The sequence below is a fragment of the Tachyglossus aculeatus genome, chromosome X4 (genome assembly GCF_015852505.1).
Source record: "Tachyglossus aculeatus isolate mTacAcu1 chromosome X4, mTacAcu1.pri, whole genome shotgun sequence".
NCBI classification, from domain to species: Eukaryota; Metazoa; Chordata; class Mammalia; order Monotremata; family Tachyglossidae; genus Tachyglossus; species Tachyglossus aculeatus.
In genome coordinates, this window is record NC_052098.1 from 1888904 (window position 1) to 1908037 (window position 19134).

The 19134-nt window shown below is 44.4% G+C and overlaps 1 protein-coding gene across 6 annotated transcripts in view; it reads right to left on the reverse strand.

Annotated features, from left to right (window-relative positions):
* NTRK2 (neurotrophic receptor tyrosine kinase 2) overlaps positions 1-19134 on the reverse strand; it is a 380216-nt gene that overhangs the window by 162155 nt on the left and 198927 nt on the right. For all 6 annotated transcript variants that reach the window (XM_038769415.1, XM_038769419.1, XM_038769417.1 and 3 more), the window contains exon 14: positions 2784-2972. In XM_038769415.1, the coding sequence (XP_038625343.1) occupies positions 2784-2972 (189 nt within the window). The remainder of the gene's footprint in view (positions 1-2783; positions 2973-19134) is intronic.

Genomic DNA, 19134 nt, shown 5'->3' on the forward strand with positions numbered 1-19134 from the left:
CCTTGTGCTTAGTACATTTTAGAATGGACTGATATCTCTATGTGGTTGATTCCCAAATTTACTTCTCCAGCCATGGCCTCTCTCCTTGTCTGCAATCTCGCACTTCCGATCAATTGATTTCCTCCTGCCTTCAGGACATCCCTACCTGGATGTCCCTCCCCCATCTCTAGACTGTAAGCTCATCGCTGGCAGGAATGTTTCTGTTGGTTGTTGCATTGTACTCTCCCAAGCACGTAGTATGGTGCTTTGCACACAGTAAACTCTCAATAAATATGATTGAATGAAGCAGGCACCTGCTCTCTTAGGCAAGCTGCAAGCAGCGTGCCCCAGGGGAAAGGGCACAGGACAGAGTCAGGAACTCTGGGTTGTAATCCAGGTTCTGCCACTATTCTGGTGGGTATAAACTTGGGTAAGTTGCTTAACCTCTGTGCCTCAGTTTCCTCATCTGTAAGAGAAGCATTCAATACCTGTTCTCCCTCCCCTTTAGACTGTGAGCCTCACATGGGACAGGGATTGGGTCTGATCTGATCATGATGTAACTACCCCAGCGCTTGCCACACAGTAAGCACTTAAAAAATACCACACTGACTGTTATCATTGTTACTATTATTCAAGCCAAGAATTCCTCGATGGGTGGTTCTGAGAGGCATCTTGGGTAGAGCTATTGTAAGGTCTCATTTCCTCTTCTCCCACTCTCTTCTGTGTCATACTTGCACTTGGATTTGCTCCCCTTACTCACCCCTCCCTCAGCCCCACAGCTCTTACGTCCATACCTGTAATTTATTTATTCATATCAACGTCTCTCTTGCTCTCTAGACTGTGAGCTCGTTGTGGGCAGGAAACGAATCTACCAACTCTGTCAGATTGTACTCTCCCAAGAGCTTAGTACAGTGCTATGCACACAGTAAGTGCACAAATACGACTGATTGATTGGGAGCACAGCTGGTATCATCAGTGGGCAACTGCAGCCCCAATCCCTGGGAAGCTGGAGAAGGCCAACAGACCAGATAGATTGCTCTTTGAGATACTTAATAAAACAGAAGAGCTGATTGATATTGATATTCCCTTAAACAGAAATAGTTGAACACATGCCAAGAGGATAAATAAATATGCTGATCTAGGGGAGGATGTGAAACAGAAGTGGAGGGTTTATAATAATAATAATGATAATGATAAGAGTATTTGTTTAGCAGTAACTGTGTGCCAAATACTTTACTAAATGCTAGGGTAGATACAAGATAATCACTGTTTCCCCTGAGGGTCACAACCTAAGTAAGGGGAGAGGAAGTATTGAATCCCTATTTTACAGATGAGGAAACTGAGGCACAGAGAAGTCAGGTGATTTGCCCAAGAACACAGCAGGCAAGCAGTGGAGCAGGGATCAGAACCTGAGTCCTCTGAATCCCAGGCCTGTGCTCTTTCTACTAGGCCACAATGCTTCTCTGCCAAATATCAACATGATTCCCATGGTGATTCCTCACACAGTAATCAAACAGCTAAATGACTTGGGGATTCATTATATGTTGGCATCAATGAAAAAGGCTATACTATTGAATACCTAGCACATAACCAGGTGAATCTTAGTCGCAGCAACCGGAAATTAGGGTGCACTTGGCTAATGCCCATCTTGCTATAATTCGATTATGCCTGGTTATTTTGAGAAATAGATGTAGAGCAGCAATATCTTAGATTCGATCTTTTTATTTCAAGAAATTCAAAGGACTTGCCATTTAGCGCATTTCGTCTCACATCTTAGATATTCAAAAAATCACCTTAGCTGACATGCCTGTTGAGAAAAGTTCTAAAAACACTGAAAGTACATTCCAGAGCAGGCTCCTTCTGACCAGCACACCACAACTGAACTTTCACTAATCCAATTTAAGCAACCAACACTCTAGTCCGTCCTTCAAATGCCATTGTGAGATCTGTGCAAGAACTCAACAATATGGTGTCCTCTGTTTCTGAACGGTTGCATCAACAGTTAAGGAGCAGTCAGGAGACAGCACTCCTCTCTGGAAGAAGCTGAGGGGAGGAACCTCACAACTCTGGACCTGTGATTCTCCACCCCCCACCCCCCATCCCCTACCCACTCATCTCAATCCCAGTAACCCTTGCAGGGAGTCAAGCCACAGGCTTGCAGGGGCCATTCGCTTTCCTCAGCCACCACGGTGGGTTTGATGCCGCTGATCAGGACCACAGTTCTGCATTTTAGATGCTCTTGCCTCTAAATGAATGCAATCTGATGGTCCTTGTACTGGACTAACTGCTCACATTTGTAGCCGAAACCATCGCTGTCAAATAGGATCCGATGGAGGAAGAAACAGAAAAGGAACTAAACGCACCTTCCTCCCCACCACGTGTTGCCTTCCATGACCACTTGAGAAGGTTTTGCGGAGTGATTTTTGGTCCAACCAAAATCAAATCATGCTCATAGCCTCGGTAACTGAATGACTAGGCAGGGGACAAAAGAATGTGCCAATACTGACTTGCAGTTTTGGCTAGACTCTAGATAAGGGGTGTCTGAACTCTGACTTCATCTTGGTTAAGGAAGCAGAGACCGGACCCCAAGAGAAGTCAGCATCGGCCTATGGGTCTCCCACCAATGGGAAATGCATTTCCCAGCTTTTGTTCGTGGGCAATATCGACTCGATGGACTGGTGGTCTCTCCGAGACTCAGACCCTCCACTTCCTTCCATTTGCCTCCCAGGGGACTCTGATCAACCCACTGCTCATTCAGGAAAGAGACAAAAATCAAGACAGTCAAGATAAACATCTGGACTTACATGTGTCCGGCTTGAGCTGACTGTTGGTGATGCCAAAGTATTGGGGATTTTCAATGACGGGGATCTTGGTCATGCCGATGATTACTGCATCTGGGCCACCTTCGGAGGAGGATGGGGTGTTGCTTCCGTTAGAGATGTGATGGAGCGGGCTGGCTGAGTCGTCATCGTTGCTGATGACTGAAGAAGGACCTACAGTTGGAAATGAAGATTCTCCTGTAACTCACAAGGCAGCACATCTGTGTCCACCCAACCTCTTTGGCTCAGTGCATAGAGCACAGGCCTGGGAGTCAGAAGGACCAGGGTTCTAATCCCAGCTCTGTCATGTGCCTGCTGTGTGGCCTTGGGAAAGTCACTTCACTTCTCTGGGCCTCAGTTACCTCATCTGGAAAGTGGGGATTGAGAGTGTTAGCCCCACGTGGGACAGGGACTGTGTCCAAACTGATTAACTTGTATCTGCCCCAGCTCTGAGAACAGTGCTTGGTACATAGTAAGCCCTTAACAAGTACTATAATTATTATTATTCTCCTCAATTAACCTTTACAAATGGTCCTGAGAGCAAGGGCAGAAGCTGACTGTGGGTTCCCCATGCTCTCATTACAGCCTTCCTGGGAGAATGTTCAGTAGCAATGAATTCTGCCCTGTGGCATACATCGCTTGCTACATCTAATTGTCTGTCACGGTCGGAGAAGACACCACTGATGGTAAAGTTCCCCTATGAGTGCTTGTGGTTGAAAAGGCCAATGTGGGGTCCGCAGTCTTGGCCACACTGAGCACACAAAAAAGTTGCCCCTTAATGTCTGAAGATCCTGGTGCAGTTTTCTCTCTGGCCTCCATGTTTCCCCGTGAGCTTCAGCTTAAAGAGAATCACTCCCTTCTCGATGGCAGTTTTCCATACAGGGCTGTCCTTGGCAACTTACTTCCAGTTTTCATTTGGAAAACAACAGTGTCTGAGGCTTTGTTTAACCATTTTTACTCACTCACTAGCTTATATAATAAGCTAGCCCACAGAGACAGACCCCGGTACATAGAAATTTACTCCTTGTTTGACCTCTGAGGCAATCATAATGGTATATAATAATTGTGGTATTTGCTAAGCACTTACTAGGTACCAAACTGGGGTAGATACAAGATCATGAGATCAGCACAGTCCCTGTCTCACATGGGGCTCACAGCTGATTTCCTTCTACAGCCCAGCCATCGCACTTAGCTTCTCTAATGCCCACCTAATCACTGTACCTCTATCTCATCTATCTCACCACAGACCCGTTTCCCACATCCTCCCTTTAACCTGGAATGCCGTCCACTTTCGTATCCACAGATCACCACTTTCCTCACCTCCAGAGCCTTGTTAAAATCACATCTCCTCCAAGAGGCCTTCCCCACTTAAGCCCTCTTTTCCTCTATTCCCTCTCCCTTCTGCACTGCCTATACAATGTAGGGATCTGGACCCTTTGAGCGCTTGATATTCACCCCACCTTCAGCCCCACAGTACTTATGTAAATATCTATAATTATATTAATGTATGTCTCTCCTAAACTGCCCCAAGCATTTAGTGCAATGCTCTGCACACAAGTGCTCAATAAATATCACTGATTGATTGCTACTATACCAGGCTCCACCTCTCCTCAGGAGTACAGAAGAATTGGCAAACAAGCAGAATGTAGGCCTAGCCAAGTGACTCTGTAGGGGGAGGGAGGGGCATAATAATAATAATAATAATGATGGCATTTGTTAAGCACTTACTATGTGCAAAGCACTGTTCTAAGTGCTGGGGGGGATACAAGGTGATCAGGTTGTCCCACGTGGGGCTCACAGTCTTAATCCCCATTTTATAGATGAGGTAACTGAGGCTCAGAGAAGTTAAGTGGCTTGCCCAAGGTCACACAGCAGACATGTGGTGGAGCTGGGATTCGAACCCATGACCTCTGACTCCAAAGGAGGAAAGCCACAGTGGACCTTGAAAATTTTTCCAGAAGACTTTGGATAGTTCAAATCTCCATTCCTTGACCATCTCCCTACATATGTCTTCTAGACTGTGAGCCCACTGTTGGGTAGGGACCGTCTCTGTATGTTGCCAACTTGTACTTCCCAAGCACTTAGTACAGTGCTCTGCACACAGTAAGCGCTCAATAAATACGATTAATTGATTGATATGTCACCACATTGGTATTTGCTAAGTACCTGCCCTACCTCCCTCTAGCCTACAAGCTCCTAGTAGGCAGAAAATGTGTCTACGAATGTTTTCGTCCTCTCCCAAGGACTTAGTACAGTGCTCTGCACACAGGAAGTGCTCAATATATACCACAGGTTGATTGATTCAAGGTACTCGTGGGTTCATATAAATGTGTGGGCACTTCCAAAAAGGAAAAAGAGCAGAAATCCCCCAAAGGTGTTTGATTGTAAGAAGTAGCCCCTCTCATGAGAGTCATCTTTATCCTGGAAACCCAAGTGATGATTATACTGTTGAAATGATTCACATACTGGTAGGAATGGTGGTCCCAAAGGACAAGAGGCAATTTCTGGCCAGAACTGAAAAAACAGCCTAGTTCATTCATTCATTCAATCACATTTATTTACTGTGTGCAGAGCACTGTACTAAAGCGTTTGGGAAAGTACAGCAATAAACAGTGACATTCCCTGCCCACAGTGAGCTCACAGTCTAGAGTGGGGGAGACAGACATCAATACAAGTAAATAAAATTACAGATATGTACAAAAGTGGTTTGGGGCTGGGAAGGGTGGAAGAGCAAAGGGAGCGAGTCAAAAGGAAGTGAGAGATGAGAAAAAGTGGGGCTTAGTCTGGGAAGGCTTCTTGGAGGAGATGTGCCATCAATAAGGCTTTGAAGCGGGGGAGAGTGGTTGTCTGTCGAATTAGAGGAGGGAGGGCGTTCCAGGTCAGAGGCAGGACGTGGGCTAGGTGTCAGTGGTGAGACAAGCCAGACAGAGGCACAGTGAGGTTAATAGTAACAATAATGATGGCATTTGTTAAGCGCTTACTATGTGCCAAGCACTGTTCTAAGCGCTGGGGAGGTTACAAGGTGATCAGGTTGTCCCACGGGGGGCTCACAGTCTGAATCCCCATTTAACAGATGAGGTAATTGAGGCATGGAGAACTTGAGTGGCTTGCCCAAGGTCACACAGCTAAGTGGAAGAGTTTGGATTCGAACCCATGACCCCTGACTCCCAAGCCTGTGCTCTTTCCACTGAGCCACGCTAGGTTAACTAGGTGTGGGCTGGGTTGTAGAAAGAGAGAAGTGAGGGGAGGTAAGAGGGGACAAGGTGATGGACTACTTTAAAGCCAATGGAGAGGAGTTTTTGTTTGATATGGCGGTGGATGGGAAACCACTGGAGTTTTTTGAGGAGTAGGGTGAGATGCCCAGAATGTTTTTGTAGAAGAATGATCTGGGCAGCAGAGTGAAGTATGGACTAATTAACTAGTTAACCTGGGCAACCTGCCCATTACCATAAAGACAGATTTAATGTATACATGATTTTCCTATTTATGGGCCCCTGTAGGTCTCTCTCCCTACCCTGCAAACCACTCCCCAAGTTCTTCTGGTTCACCTGCTATTTATGTCTTTGAATGACCAGCCCTGATCTGTGTATGGCAGGAAACCTAGTCTCTCTGCAATCAATCAATCAATCAATCGTATTTATTGAGCGCTTACTATGTGCAGAGCACTGTACTAAGCGCTTGGGAAGTACAAATTGGCATCACATAGAGACAGTCCCTACCCAACAGTGGGCTCACAGTCTAAAAGGCTCTGCAGTAAACCACTCGGTTATATTGTGCTCTCCCAAGCATTTAGTACAGGTCTCTGCACACAGTAAGCACTCAATAAATATGACTGAGTGATAAACCAGCTTCAGTCCCAGCTAGCAAGGATAAGAATGCAATTAGTCATTCTCTGATTCACACCCTCACCACAACAAAATAGTTGGAATTTGCCACTCACCTCTGGTCTCGGCTAAGTCAGCAGCTTCCTAACTTTACCTCCTGACTAAAAATGCCAAGGCCCACGATGGACTTTACTTTCCTAAATGCTTTCTCCTGTGACTCTCCCTCCTCCAGCTGTATTTGACTATCATATCGTTACCAGGCACAGGGAATGGCTTAAAGAGTCAATCAGGAATTCAACCTTTCAAATCATCTGCCAAGGGGATGTTTTAACCCCAGTCTTATGAGTTCAACTGAGGGAGCCTCCTTTCAGCTCTTTCCCCTCTTCTCCCTCCCACAGCCCCATAGTTCCCCCAATTAAAACCTTGACTGCTTTAGCAGTCCGTCAGGGAAACGCTTTCGTTGTTTGAGGAAAATACTTTTCCTCCTCCCCCATCCCCCAACGAAGACACAAGATGAAGCATGAGATGTCATTTTTCAAATGCCTTTGCCCATTGCTGGAATGTCTCTGCTGACAAATTTAAACAACACATAAATCTCTGCAATTTATCAAGTGAAATATTAATTCTAATGCTGTTTTTGTCATTATTGATGTTCTGAATCCTAGAAGATTGATACCATGAGCAAAGTCCTGGGGATTGAGGCCATTTTTCTGTGAACATTTTGATATAATGAAGTGCAGAGCACACCGAGGAATGGAGAAGAGGAAAGCAAAGCACACAAAGCTGGCACAATAAATGCTCACGCCATGTAACAACAGCTAGGGTCTGTGCATCTGTGTGTGTGCATGTGTGTGTGAGATGAGGTGAAGGGGAGACACAGGAAAGGAGGTTAAGCCCATAAACAATGGTGGGATCATTGCTACAACTGAAGCACCGTGGCCTAGTGGAAAGAGCATGGACCTGGGAGTCAGAGAACCTGGGTTCTAATCCTGGCTCTGCCAATTGCTTGCTCTATTACCTTAGGTAAGTCACATCTTCTCTGTGCCTCAGTTTTCCTGTTCTCCCTCCTACTGAGAATGTGAGCTCCATATGGGACAGGCACTACATCCAATCTAACCTGTATCTACCCCAGTGCTTTGAACAATGTTTGACACATAGTATATGCTTGACAAATACCATTAAAAACAAAATACCCAACAGAAAAGTTTCACCAGGTCAGTGTCATTGGGAGGCAGGGATGGGATTTGCTGAGTTTTGATAGGAGGTGCCACTCATCTGATGGACAGATATGCATTATACCTGGCAGAGGTGCAGTACTTTTTGTTTCAAAAACTCAGTTGCACAAGGCTCAATCCTTTTTTTAAGCAGCTGGGTAAGCAGTCCTGGGTGTATTTTTCAAAGCAACACTTCACCATGAGCTACCCTTGGCGCTTGTGGTGATGTCAATGTGATTGATCCAGGTCGGCTGGTTCAAGGCTCTCAAAGGGTGGGGGTGGGGGCAGGGGAGGGCGGCATCAGGCTACTGGAAGCCAAAAGAGCCTCTCTCTACCTCAATCCTCTGCCCCACATTGGACCGAATTTCCCTCTTTCCAGGGAAGTGGGCTTGGATACCAGGACTCTTCCCCCTAGCATTCAGAGAGCCCAACCCTTTAGATGGGCCAAATTCCCCCAAGGGGAAAGGCGGGAGAGTTTCAACTCAGGTCTTTATGCAAAACATCCTGGAGAAATGGTGGTCACCCACTTCATAAAGCAGAAAATTCAGCTATTCAGTAAAGTGAAGTCCTGGATCCTACAACCATTCAACTGATTCAACTGGTCCAGAGGACAAAAATACTGGGATGAGAAGAGCATTTGTACAATCTAAGGGCATCTTCTTTTTATGCCTTTCCTTCCCCCTGGCATCTCCCAATCCAACCCAGCACCTTCTTCAAGTGAACTGCCTAAGAAGTACAGTCCCTAAAAGAAGGTGGAGAGGGGGTGGCTAGGAGAAATTTCTACATTCCCCTTCCCCACATGGCCGTGGAAGGGAAGATATCCAAGTCTGAGATCCTGAGAGATGCCACATGGTCCCAGTAAAGGCCAAGACCATGTGAACCCCAATAATGAGCTCAGAATTTTTCCAGAAAGGGTTAGATAAAATTTCAGCTCAGAAAAGCAAACATAGTCTAAAATACGCTGCAGTTAATAAGGTGAAATCTGTTTTGATGTAAACAGAATACCCAGAACTGAGCAGCTGAGGGGGGGAATTAATTTTCACATGGAGAGAAAATGGAATTTGTCAATTCAGAAATCCGCTTTGTCAAATAGATGCAGGTGGGGACTCAAACGGCTTGAACGCTTGCTTGTTTGACAAACTATCTGCTTTACATGAACTTACATTCAATTTTCTTAATGCACAGACTAAATTACATCATGGTCAAGAGTTAGGGCAGCATCTGACACTTTCCTGAAGGAGCAAAAGCCTTCGGGTTTACAAAACAATTTTCCAGAATGCGATTGGAAAAAGACCACTTTCTGCTGGCAGAAGGCTTGTGTTTCCCCGTTCAGGAATCATTTGCATAGAGCATGAATCAAAGGCTAATTCCTTAAAGAGTGTCTAACTAGTGGCTTCTTCCTGACTGAATGGGGTCATCTTATTATTTGTCAAATGCAGACAGAGTGGGAGCTGATTTGCCCAGACCTCTCATTGATTCTTTCTCTCGCCAGTCCCCAAAGAGAAGCTGGTAAAACCCCAATAACAAAAAAGACAAAGATAGTCTGGGAAAGGGAAAACTATTCATAGCCAATGCCACCACCAAATTGGGTGGGGCTAGCTGAAAACCAAGGCTCTCTCCTTCCCAGAAGTTCAGGCTGTCTGGACCAGTGGTGAGGGCTACTGGAATCTCACTTCTCTGTAGCAAGCGGAGGGATCCCTCCCCCAAGGGTGAACGAGTGATAGGAGAACGGTAGTGAGGGGGGAAAGGGCTGTATGTTTGACAGATGGGCTCTGGTCCGACACCATAGCGGGGGCAAAACTCGAGAGAAAACAAATCTTTGTCTGAGGTGAGTGAAGAGGTGAATTTTTCTCTCAGAAAATTTGTCATTTGAACATCATGCTTGGGGAGAGGGCTGGAAAGAATCTTTTGATCCACAGGGTCAGACTGTGGGCTGTGAGGCTTCGTGTAGGATAGGGACTGTGTCTGACCTGATCATCTTGTTTCTACCCCAGTGCTTAGAACAACCATGGGCTCACAACCATCTCTATATGTTGTCGATTTGTACTTCCCAAGCACTTAGTACAGTGCTCTGCATACAGTAAAAATCAAATCTACATCTCTGCCCCTGCTCTCTCTCCCTCCCTCCAGGCTCGCATCTCCTCCTGCCTTCAGGACATCACCATCTGGATGTCTGCCTGCCACCTAAAACTCAACATGTCCAAGACTGAACTCCTTGTCTTCCCTCCCAAACTCTGCCCTCTCCCTGATGTTCCCATCACTGTTGATGGCACTACCATCCTTCCCGTCTCACAAGCCCGCAACCTTGGTGTCATCCTTGACTCCGCTCTCTCGTTCATTTGTCACATCCAAGCCGTCACCAAAACCTGCCGGTCTCAGCTCCGCAACATTGCCAAGATCCGCCCTTTCCTCTCCATCCAAAGTGCTACCCTGCTCGTTCAAGCTCTCATCCTATCCCATCTGGACTACTGCATCAGCCTCCTCTCTGATCTCCCATCCTCTTGTCTCTCCCCACTTCAATCCATACTTCATGCCGCTGCCCGGATTGTCTTTGTTCAGAAACGCTCTGGGCATGTTACTCCCCTCCTCAAAAATCTCCAGTGGCTACCAATCAACCTACACATCAGGCAGAAACTCCTCACCCTCGGCTTCAAGGCTCTCCATCACCTCGCCCCCTCCTACCTCACCTCCCTTCTCTCCTTCTACAGCCCAGCCCGCACCCTCTGCTCCTCTGCCGTTAACCTCCTCACCATGCCTCGTTCTCGCCTGTCCTGCCATCGACCCCCCCGCCCACGTCATCCCCCTGGCCTGGAATGCCCTCCCTCCCAACATCCGCCAAGCTAGCTCTCTTCCTCCCTTCAAGGCCCTACTGAGAGCTCACCTCCTCCAGGAGGCCTTCCCAGACTGAGCCCCCTCCTTTCTCTCCCTCTCCTCCCCCTCCCCATCCCCCCCACCTTACCTCCTTCCCCTCCCCACAGCACTTGTATATATGCATATATGTTTGTACGTATTTATTACTCTATTTATTTATTTATTTATTTTATTTGTACATGTTTTTTCTAATTATTTTATTTTGTTTTTTTGTTTTTTGTTTTTTTTTGTTATTTTTGTTTTGTTTTGTTTTGTTCTCTGTCTCCCCATTCTAGACTGTGAGCCCACTGTTGGGTAGGGACCGTCTCTATATGTTGCCAACTTGTACTTCCCAAGCGCTTAGTACAGTGCTCTGCAAACAGTAAGCGCTCAATAAATACGATTGAATGAATGAATGAATAGAGTTTGCTTGGTAAAAATCTGGAAGTGGTTTACCATTGCCTCCTTCTATGCAGTAAACTTAAGTCTCTGCCCTCGGCTCTCTCCCATGCTGCTGCTGCCCAGCACAGGTGAGTTTTGATTTGTAGTAGATTGCCTTCTACTCGCTAGCCACTGTTCAAGCCAAGAATGGAATGGGTATGCCTCTGCTTGACTCTCCTCCCATAGTCGAGACTGGTAGAGGACTGAACTCTCCAGGTGTGACCCTCAGAGGGTATCATCACCATTACAGGCCGGTAAAACCACTACTATGTTCTTTGATCTTCCACTTCAGAAAATGGGGTGCTGAATGAAGGAAAACATGTCCCATTAGTGTGCGAGCTTCGAGGGCAGAGGGATGAGTCTTTTATTTCTAGTGTGTGTTCCCGAGTACTAATAGAGTGTGTGCAAACTGTAGGCACTCAATAAATATTGGTGATTACTGGGATCATGATGGTGCCTACATGAAACTAGGAACAGATTCCCATTTGCTGATTCTGCCTGACTAAGAACATAAGATCACATGCAGTGCCATTACCAATCAATCAATAAGTCTGCTTACTTTCTGCAGAGCACTGTATTAAGTACTTGGGAAAGTACAGTACAATAGAGTGGGTGGGCACTATCCCTAAATTTTCCCTGTAACATACCATGATTTTCAAGTCACAAGATGTGGTGAAGCTCAAACAGAACTCAGACCACAACTTCCCAAATTCCACTGCCATCTCGACTTCATGCATTGTCTATTCAAAGAAAGTAAGAATAGTGAATACCCAATGGCAGGAAGCATAACCACTAGTATTTCAAATCCACAAATATCTTAATGATTTGGAAGCCAAGGGACCTAAATCAAGGCAACTTTAAATTATTGCCAAAGGCCTGGAACTGCAGAAATGAAAAACGCTTAGCAAGCTCTCTTTTTCAGTCAAAGACCTGTGAATGTTCCTAACTACTTGTCAACTAGAGGAAAGAGGGAAGCAGGAAAGCAGTGAAGAGATTCTTTGATTGACCACCTGACCTTTTCCCTCTCCTCCTACGGAAAATCAATCAATCAGTGGTATTCACTGAGTGCTTGCTGTATGCAGAGCACTGTACTAAGTGCTTGAGAGAGTACGCTACAGCAGAGTGGTAGAAACGTTCCCTGCCCACTGGAAGCAGCATGGCTTAGTGGGAAGAGCACAGACCTGTGAGACAGAAGACCTGGGTTCTAATCTCAGCTCTGCCAGTTGCCTGCTGTGTGACCTTGGATAAATGACTCAACTTCTCTGTGCCTCAGGTTCCTCAACTGTAAAATGGGGAGTTGATACCTGCCCTTCCTACTACTTAGACTGTGAGCCCCACATGGGACAGGGACTGTATCCAACCTGATTAACTTGTATCTACCCCAGTCCTCAGAACAGTGTTTGAAATATAGTAATCACTTAACAAATACAATGATTACAATAATGGTAATGATAATAATAATAATTTTAATAATGAGAAGCAGCGGGGCCCAGTGGAAAGAGCCTAGGTCTGGGAGCAGGAGGACCTGGGTTCTAATCCTGACACCACCACTTGTCTGCTGTGTGACCTTGGGCAAGTCACTTCACTTCTCTGTGCTTCAGTTCCTTCACCTGCAAAATGAGGATTAAGGCTGTGAGCCCTGTGTGGGACGTGGACTGTATCCAACCTGATTAGTTTGTATCTACTCCAACACTTTCATTCATTCATTCAATAATATTTATTGAGCACTTACTGTGTGCAGAGCACTGTACTAAGCACGTGGAAAGTACAATTTGGCAACATAGGCAATCCCTACCCAACAACGGGCTCACAGTCGCTTAATATGGTGCCTGGCACCTAGTAAACACTTGATGAATACCATTAAAAAAACTAGGAAGTTCTCAGTTTAGAGAAGGAGACACATTAATACAAATTAATAAATTAGGGATGTACCTATGTGCTGTGGGGCTGAAGGTGGGGTAACTATCAAGTGCCTAAAATCATCAGGTGACTCTAGATATCTATTCTCTCTTGATTTCTGAATCAAACAGTGTGAAATGGTTCCCTCTTCTGGGTTTGAAATTCAGCCCAAGCACAGGAAGATAAAAGGCCACAACAATACTCAACTCTTTTTATGTAATTTCATTATGCCAAATAACAGAAGAGAACATAATAGAAGAGAGAATAATAGAATTACATAAACATTATTGTATATTATCGCTGTCTCATATAGTTGAATGTTGAATAAAGAGAACTGAATGGAAAAACCATAAATAGAACCAAATGAAAACCTATTGTTGAGGATGTTGAGGAGTAGGAGAAGGCCCTACTGAGAGCTCACCTCCTCCAGGAGGCCTTCCCAGACTGAGGCCCTTCCTTCCTCTCCCCCTCGTCCCCCTCTCCATCCCCCTCATCTTACCTCCTTCCCTTCCCCACAGCACCTGTATATATGTATATATGTTTGTACATATTTATTACTCTATTTATTTATTTATTTATTTTGCTTGTACATATCTATTCTATTTATTTTATTTTGTTAGAATGCTTGGTTTTGTTCTCTGTCTCCCCCTTTTAGACTGTGAGCCCACTGTTGGGTAGGGACTGTCTCTATATGTTGCCAACTTGTACTTCCCAAGCGCTTAGTACAGTGCTCTGCACACAGTAAGCGCTCAATGAATACGATTGATTGATTGATTGATTGATGCTATACACACCAAACAGATCACCCATAGGCAAGTCTGTTGAGCATCGCTTTGGGTGAGAATATTAATCCACCTGTGATTGAAATCTGTCATCACGAGATAAATTCCTATTGCTCTGAATCTCATTTTCTTCAGATTCTTACTTCGAATTACATACTGTCATCAGAAGACTGGGTAGGTCCCGTTTGGAATGGAAGGTTGGAAAGTCAAAATAAATTAGGAAAAGTCCCCTAGTTGTAGAGTCCTCTGCTGTCTGGGAGTGTGCAATAATAATATTAATGATAACTGTGGCATTTGTTTAGCACTATTTGCCAAACTCTGTACTAAGAGCTGGGGTGGATACAAGCAAATCGGGTTGGACGCAGTCTTAATCCCCATTTTGCAGAGGTAATTGAGGCCCAAAGAAGTGAAGTGACTTGCCCAAGGTCACACAGCAGACAAGCAGCAGAGCCGGGAATAGAACCCATGACCTTCTGACTCCCAGGCCTGTGCTCAATCCACTAGTTCCTCATTGTCCACCCTTCCAAGCGTATTAGTAGATGTGATCCCTGCCATTAAGGAGCTTACGATCTAATGGAAGAAGCTGATAACCTAATGTATCTTCTTGTTTGTTTAAAGGAAAGGAATAGCATTTGTTCATTCATTCATTCAATCATATTTATTGAGCACTTACTGTGTGCAGAGCACTGTACTAAGCGCTTGGGAAGTACAAGTCAGCAACATATAGAGACATTCCCTATCCAATAACGGGCTCACAGTCTAGAAGGGGGAGGCAGACAACAAAGCAAAAAAAGTAAACAGGTGACAATACCGTCAGAATAAATAGAATCATAGCTATATACACAACATTAATAAAATAAATACAGTAATAAATTTGTTCTTTTCCAGTCTTCCGGAACCCCTTCAAAATAATAGCTAGTGGCTTCACATTAGCATCCACTAATTCCTTAAATAATAATAATAATGGCATTTGTTAAGCACTTACTATGTGCAAAGCACTGTTCTAAGCGCTGGGGAGGATACAAGGTGATCAGGTTGTCCCATGTGGGCCTCACAGTCTTAATCCCCATTTTACAGATGAAGTAACTGAGGCACAGAGAAGTCAAGCGACTTGCCCAAAGTCACACAGCTGACAAGCGGCAGAGCCAGGATTTGAACCCATGACCTCTGACTCTCAAGCCCGGCTCTTTCCACTGAGCCATGATGCTTCTCTATTGCCCTAGGACTCATGTCATCTGCTCCCAGCTTTTGAATATCCTTCAGTGAATTTTTCCTATTTTATTTTGACTTTCCATCCTTCCATTCCGAAAGGGACCTACCAGTCTTCTGTGTTAGAGGATCTGGATTCTAATCCTTCCCCCCTACCTCCTACCCCCCCCCCCACCGACATACACACACACTTGCCAGCTGTCAGCTGTGTGACCCTGAGAAACTTACTTAACTTATCTGCACTTCATTTTCCTCATCTGTAAAATGGGACTGAACTACCTTTCTTCCATTGTATTTAGACTGTGAGCCCCACGTGGAACAGGGGCTAGGTGTAACCTGGTGGTCATGTTTCTACTACAGCACTGAGTAGAATACTTGACACATAGTAACCACTTAACAAGTACTGTTACTATTATTATTATTATTATTATTATTATTATTATTATTATACTTAGAATGAAATTCCATCGGAACAAGTACCAAGTAAGGCACCAATGGTCCATCCAGTCCAGGATTCTGTCTCCATAGGAACAAGGTGGGTCGAGGTATCATGTGATGGTGGCTTCTCTGGTCTTTCACCTTAATCAGAGTATTTTGTCCAATTTTGGTCTCCACAGTTTTAAAAAGATATAGAGGAAGTGTAAAGGGTTCAGAGCAGAAGGGAAACATAATTAATAAAGTGAAAACAGATACCACAAGGAAGAGTTAATGGAATCGTTAACCGTTGTTTAGCCTTCTTGGACAGTGGCATTCTGAGATTTATCTTAGGGAAACGCTTCCTGGTTAATGCTCAGAACTATTCCAATTGGCATAATGTTAGAGGATATTATTTTTCATTTCAAATGTTTTACTCTTGATAGATAGAATTTAAAACTGCATTTTCTCTCTCTAGACACACATACACATGTGTCAGTGTCCACAATTGCTCCAGCCATAGATATGTGGTGGCCTTTCATATTCGATCAATCAATAGTAATGATTGGGCACTGAACTGAATGTTTGTGAAAGTCCAATAGAGGTAGAAGACATGATCCCTGTCCACAAGAAGCTCACAATCCAGCAAGGGAGGCAAAGGGTTCAGTACTATTTGTATTGTTACTCTTGGCATGTGATCTTTCCTCTGCTACCTTGCATATGCCTCTGAAGTCATTTGCCCACCTAGAGATGTTCCTTACTTGTTGCATCGCTAGACCGCAAGCTCCTTGAGGGCAGGTCTCGTGCCTAAGAATTGTATTGGACTTTCCCAAGTGCTTAGTACAGTGTTCTGCACGTTGAGGATTGTAAGCTCCTTGAGGGTAAGGCTCGCATCTACTAATTCTACTGGACTCTCCCAGGTGCTCGGTATAGAGCTCTACACCCAGTAGATGTCCACAGTTCATTCATCCATTCATTCAATCGTATTTATTGAGCACCTACTGTGTACAGAGCACTGTACTAAGCACTTGGAAAGTACATTCGGCAACAAATAGAGACAATCCCTACCCAACAATGGGCTCACAGTTGATTGACAGACTGCCTGGAAGTGTTTCACAAAGGACCAGAAGCATCCCCACAACAGACAAACCACAGCTCTTCCCACCTTCAAAGTCTCACCTTCTCCAACAAACCTTCCCCAGTGAATTTCCCTACACTCTGAACCATTCCTCATTCCTTCAGCCACTAGCACCTATGAACTTCTGGTCATACTCTTTGACACTCATATATATGTGATCCCACTCAATTTATATATTTTCACTCCTCTAGTTGTAAATATTTTGAGGTTTATCTCCCCCTTTGGAGTGCATCCTCCTTGCGGGCAGGGAATGTGTCACTTCTGTATCCTGTACTACGTAAGTGTCTAGTACAGTGCACTGCACTGCATGGAACTCAATAAAGGCTACTACTACAGTTTCCTCATCTGTGAAATGGGGTTTCAATCCCTGTTCTCCCTCCTACTTAGACTGAGAGCCCCACGTGGGACAGGGATTGGGTCCAACCTGATTAACCTGTATCAACCCCAGAGCTTAGAACTGTGCTTCAATCAATCAATCAATCAAAGATATTTATTGAGCACTTACTACGTACTAAGCACTTGGAAGAGGACAATATAACAGAGTTGGTCGACTTGTTTCTCTGCCTACAATGAGCTTACCCTCTAGAGACGAGCTTGACACATAGTAAGCGCCTAACAAATACCATAATCATTCTAATCATTATTATTATAATTATCACTACTACAGCTAGTTCTACCAATTTCCAGATTCTGAATTGCATCCTTGAGTGCGACTGGATAATAGGAGTTGAAGACACCGAGACTAAGTACACATTGCCATTTTGGGCTCTTCTCTAATTTCCCCAAACAACCAAACTTTTTCATTTGGTGCCAGAGTCAATATCTAAAGCTTTTTGTGTTCCATGAATCGAATGTCGATGTCTTGGTTGTGTTTCTCCAGTCTCTGCCAGAGATCAGGCATCATATCACCCCATAAAACATTTCCCAGTTTGTAGCCCCACAAACAACTCTCATTTCATAAATTTGGGATGGCTTTGTTTTGCCTTTGGAAGCCAGGGAAAACTCATTCCTGGACTTCACCTTATCTGTTAGTTTTACAGAACATGTGGCTACATTGTTTCTCGGTATGCTTGGCTTTGATGATGGGAAACTGTCTTACAATGGCAGGTTCATTCTGTTTGCCTAGGGAGCAATTTAATGATTAGGTGCCATAGAGACTAATGAAATAGAAGGTGTTGGTGGGTTTCGCTCTGCTGAAATTTCAGTATCACTTAGTGTCCAAAGGCCAATCGTGTGGATTTAAATGGGCTTCCTGTCTAACGCAAGCTCTCCGGGATGAAAGGCTTCCTTATTTCCACTGCTTTGACTCTTCTGGCGGCTGGGCAATGAATGGTTTTAGCCATTTCCATGGAAATGGATCTACACATACATCAGCTATTCAAATATTTTTTTTGCCAACTCTCTTGTGGTTTCCTTGAATCCACAAAGAGCTAGAGCTGCCTATTTGGGTCTGTTGTGCTTTTCCTCCAGCTTGCTGGAGCGGTAGGATCCTGGTCCACATTAATTAGCCTTCTCCAGTTCTCACAATTCATTGCTTGGGATGAAGTACGCATTTGCATTTCCAATTGCTGAGAATTATGAGAGCCTTTTGGGCTCAGGATAAATGGGAGCTGTATAGCTGCCCAGCTCTTGATGGACATATTCCTGCTGGCTGTGGGTTTGGATGGCAAGAACTGTGGAGGACAATGATGAATTCATTGGCTATGTCTATTGAGACATGAGATTAAAGTATTACTGAGGAGATGGAGGCATTAATCAATTCAGATTCTTGAGTCAAAGAGAGTTAAGGGTCCAAGGAAAATTAAATGTTCAGTCAGGAAAGCTTGCAATTTTTTTTATTTTGACTACATATATATATATATATATATATATATATACAGTTTTCCCTTTAATACTAGTCTTAATAGCATATATTGAGTACTCACCATGTGCAATACACTCTAGAAAGTACAAGGGAAAGAAATGACCTGGCATTCCCTGCCCACAAGGAGATTACACTGTAATGGAGGAGAATATAATCAAAGATGTTTCCGGAGAGAATAAAAGATCAGAGGAATTGGCTAGTAAGTGGAGAAGAAGAAGAAGAAAAATAAAGAGAAGGTATGACTACAAATAAAATTTCCAAATGTTTCTTCCCATAATATTTCAGAAATACTTGGCCTGGATCTCCTCTCTCCCCCCATAAACTGGCAGAGAAACTCAAGAACTGAAGATACACACAAATGCCAAGGAAAATTGAATTTGGTTCAACAAGGACTAGCAACTCACATCATTTTCCAAATAGATGAAAAGAGGGGAATAGTCCCAGTTTGTCAGCTGGGCTAATGGGGTTTGGGATTGTCCTATTCAACCAAGGAAGATCCACTAACTGGAGGGATGAATTAGTCATGGATGCACCCCTTGAGACTCAGAGGTTAGATTCAGTTCAGTTCAACATCCTCTCATTTGGAAACGGCCAAGGCTTCAATCTGGAGATCAAGTTGAAGGTTTCACTGGACTAAAAATGTTCCTGTAGGATTTGTGGTTCCACTGAAGTTCTGGAAACCCCACAGAGACTACAAGAGT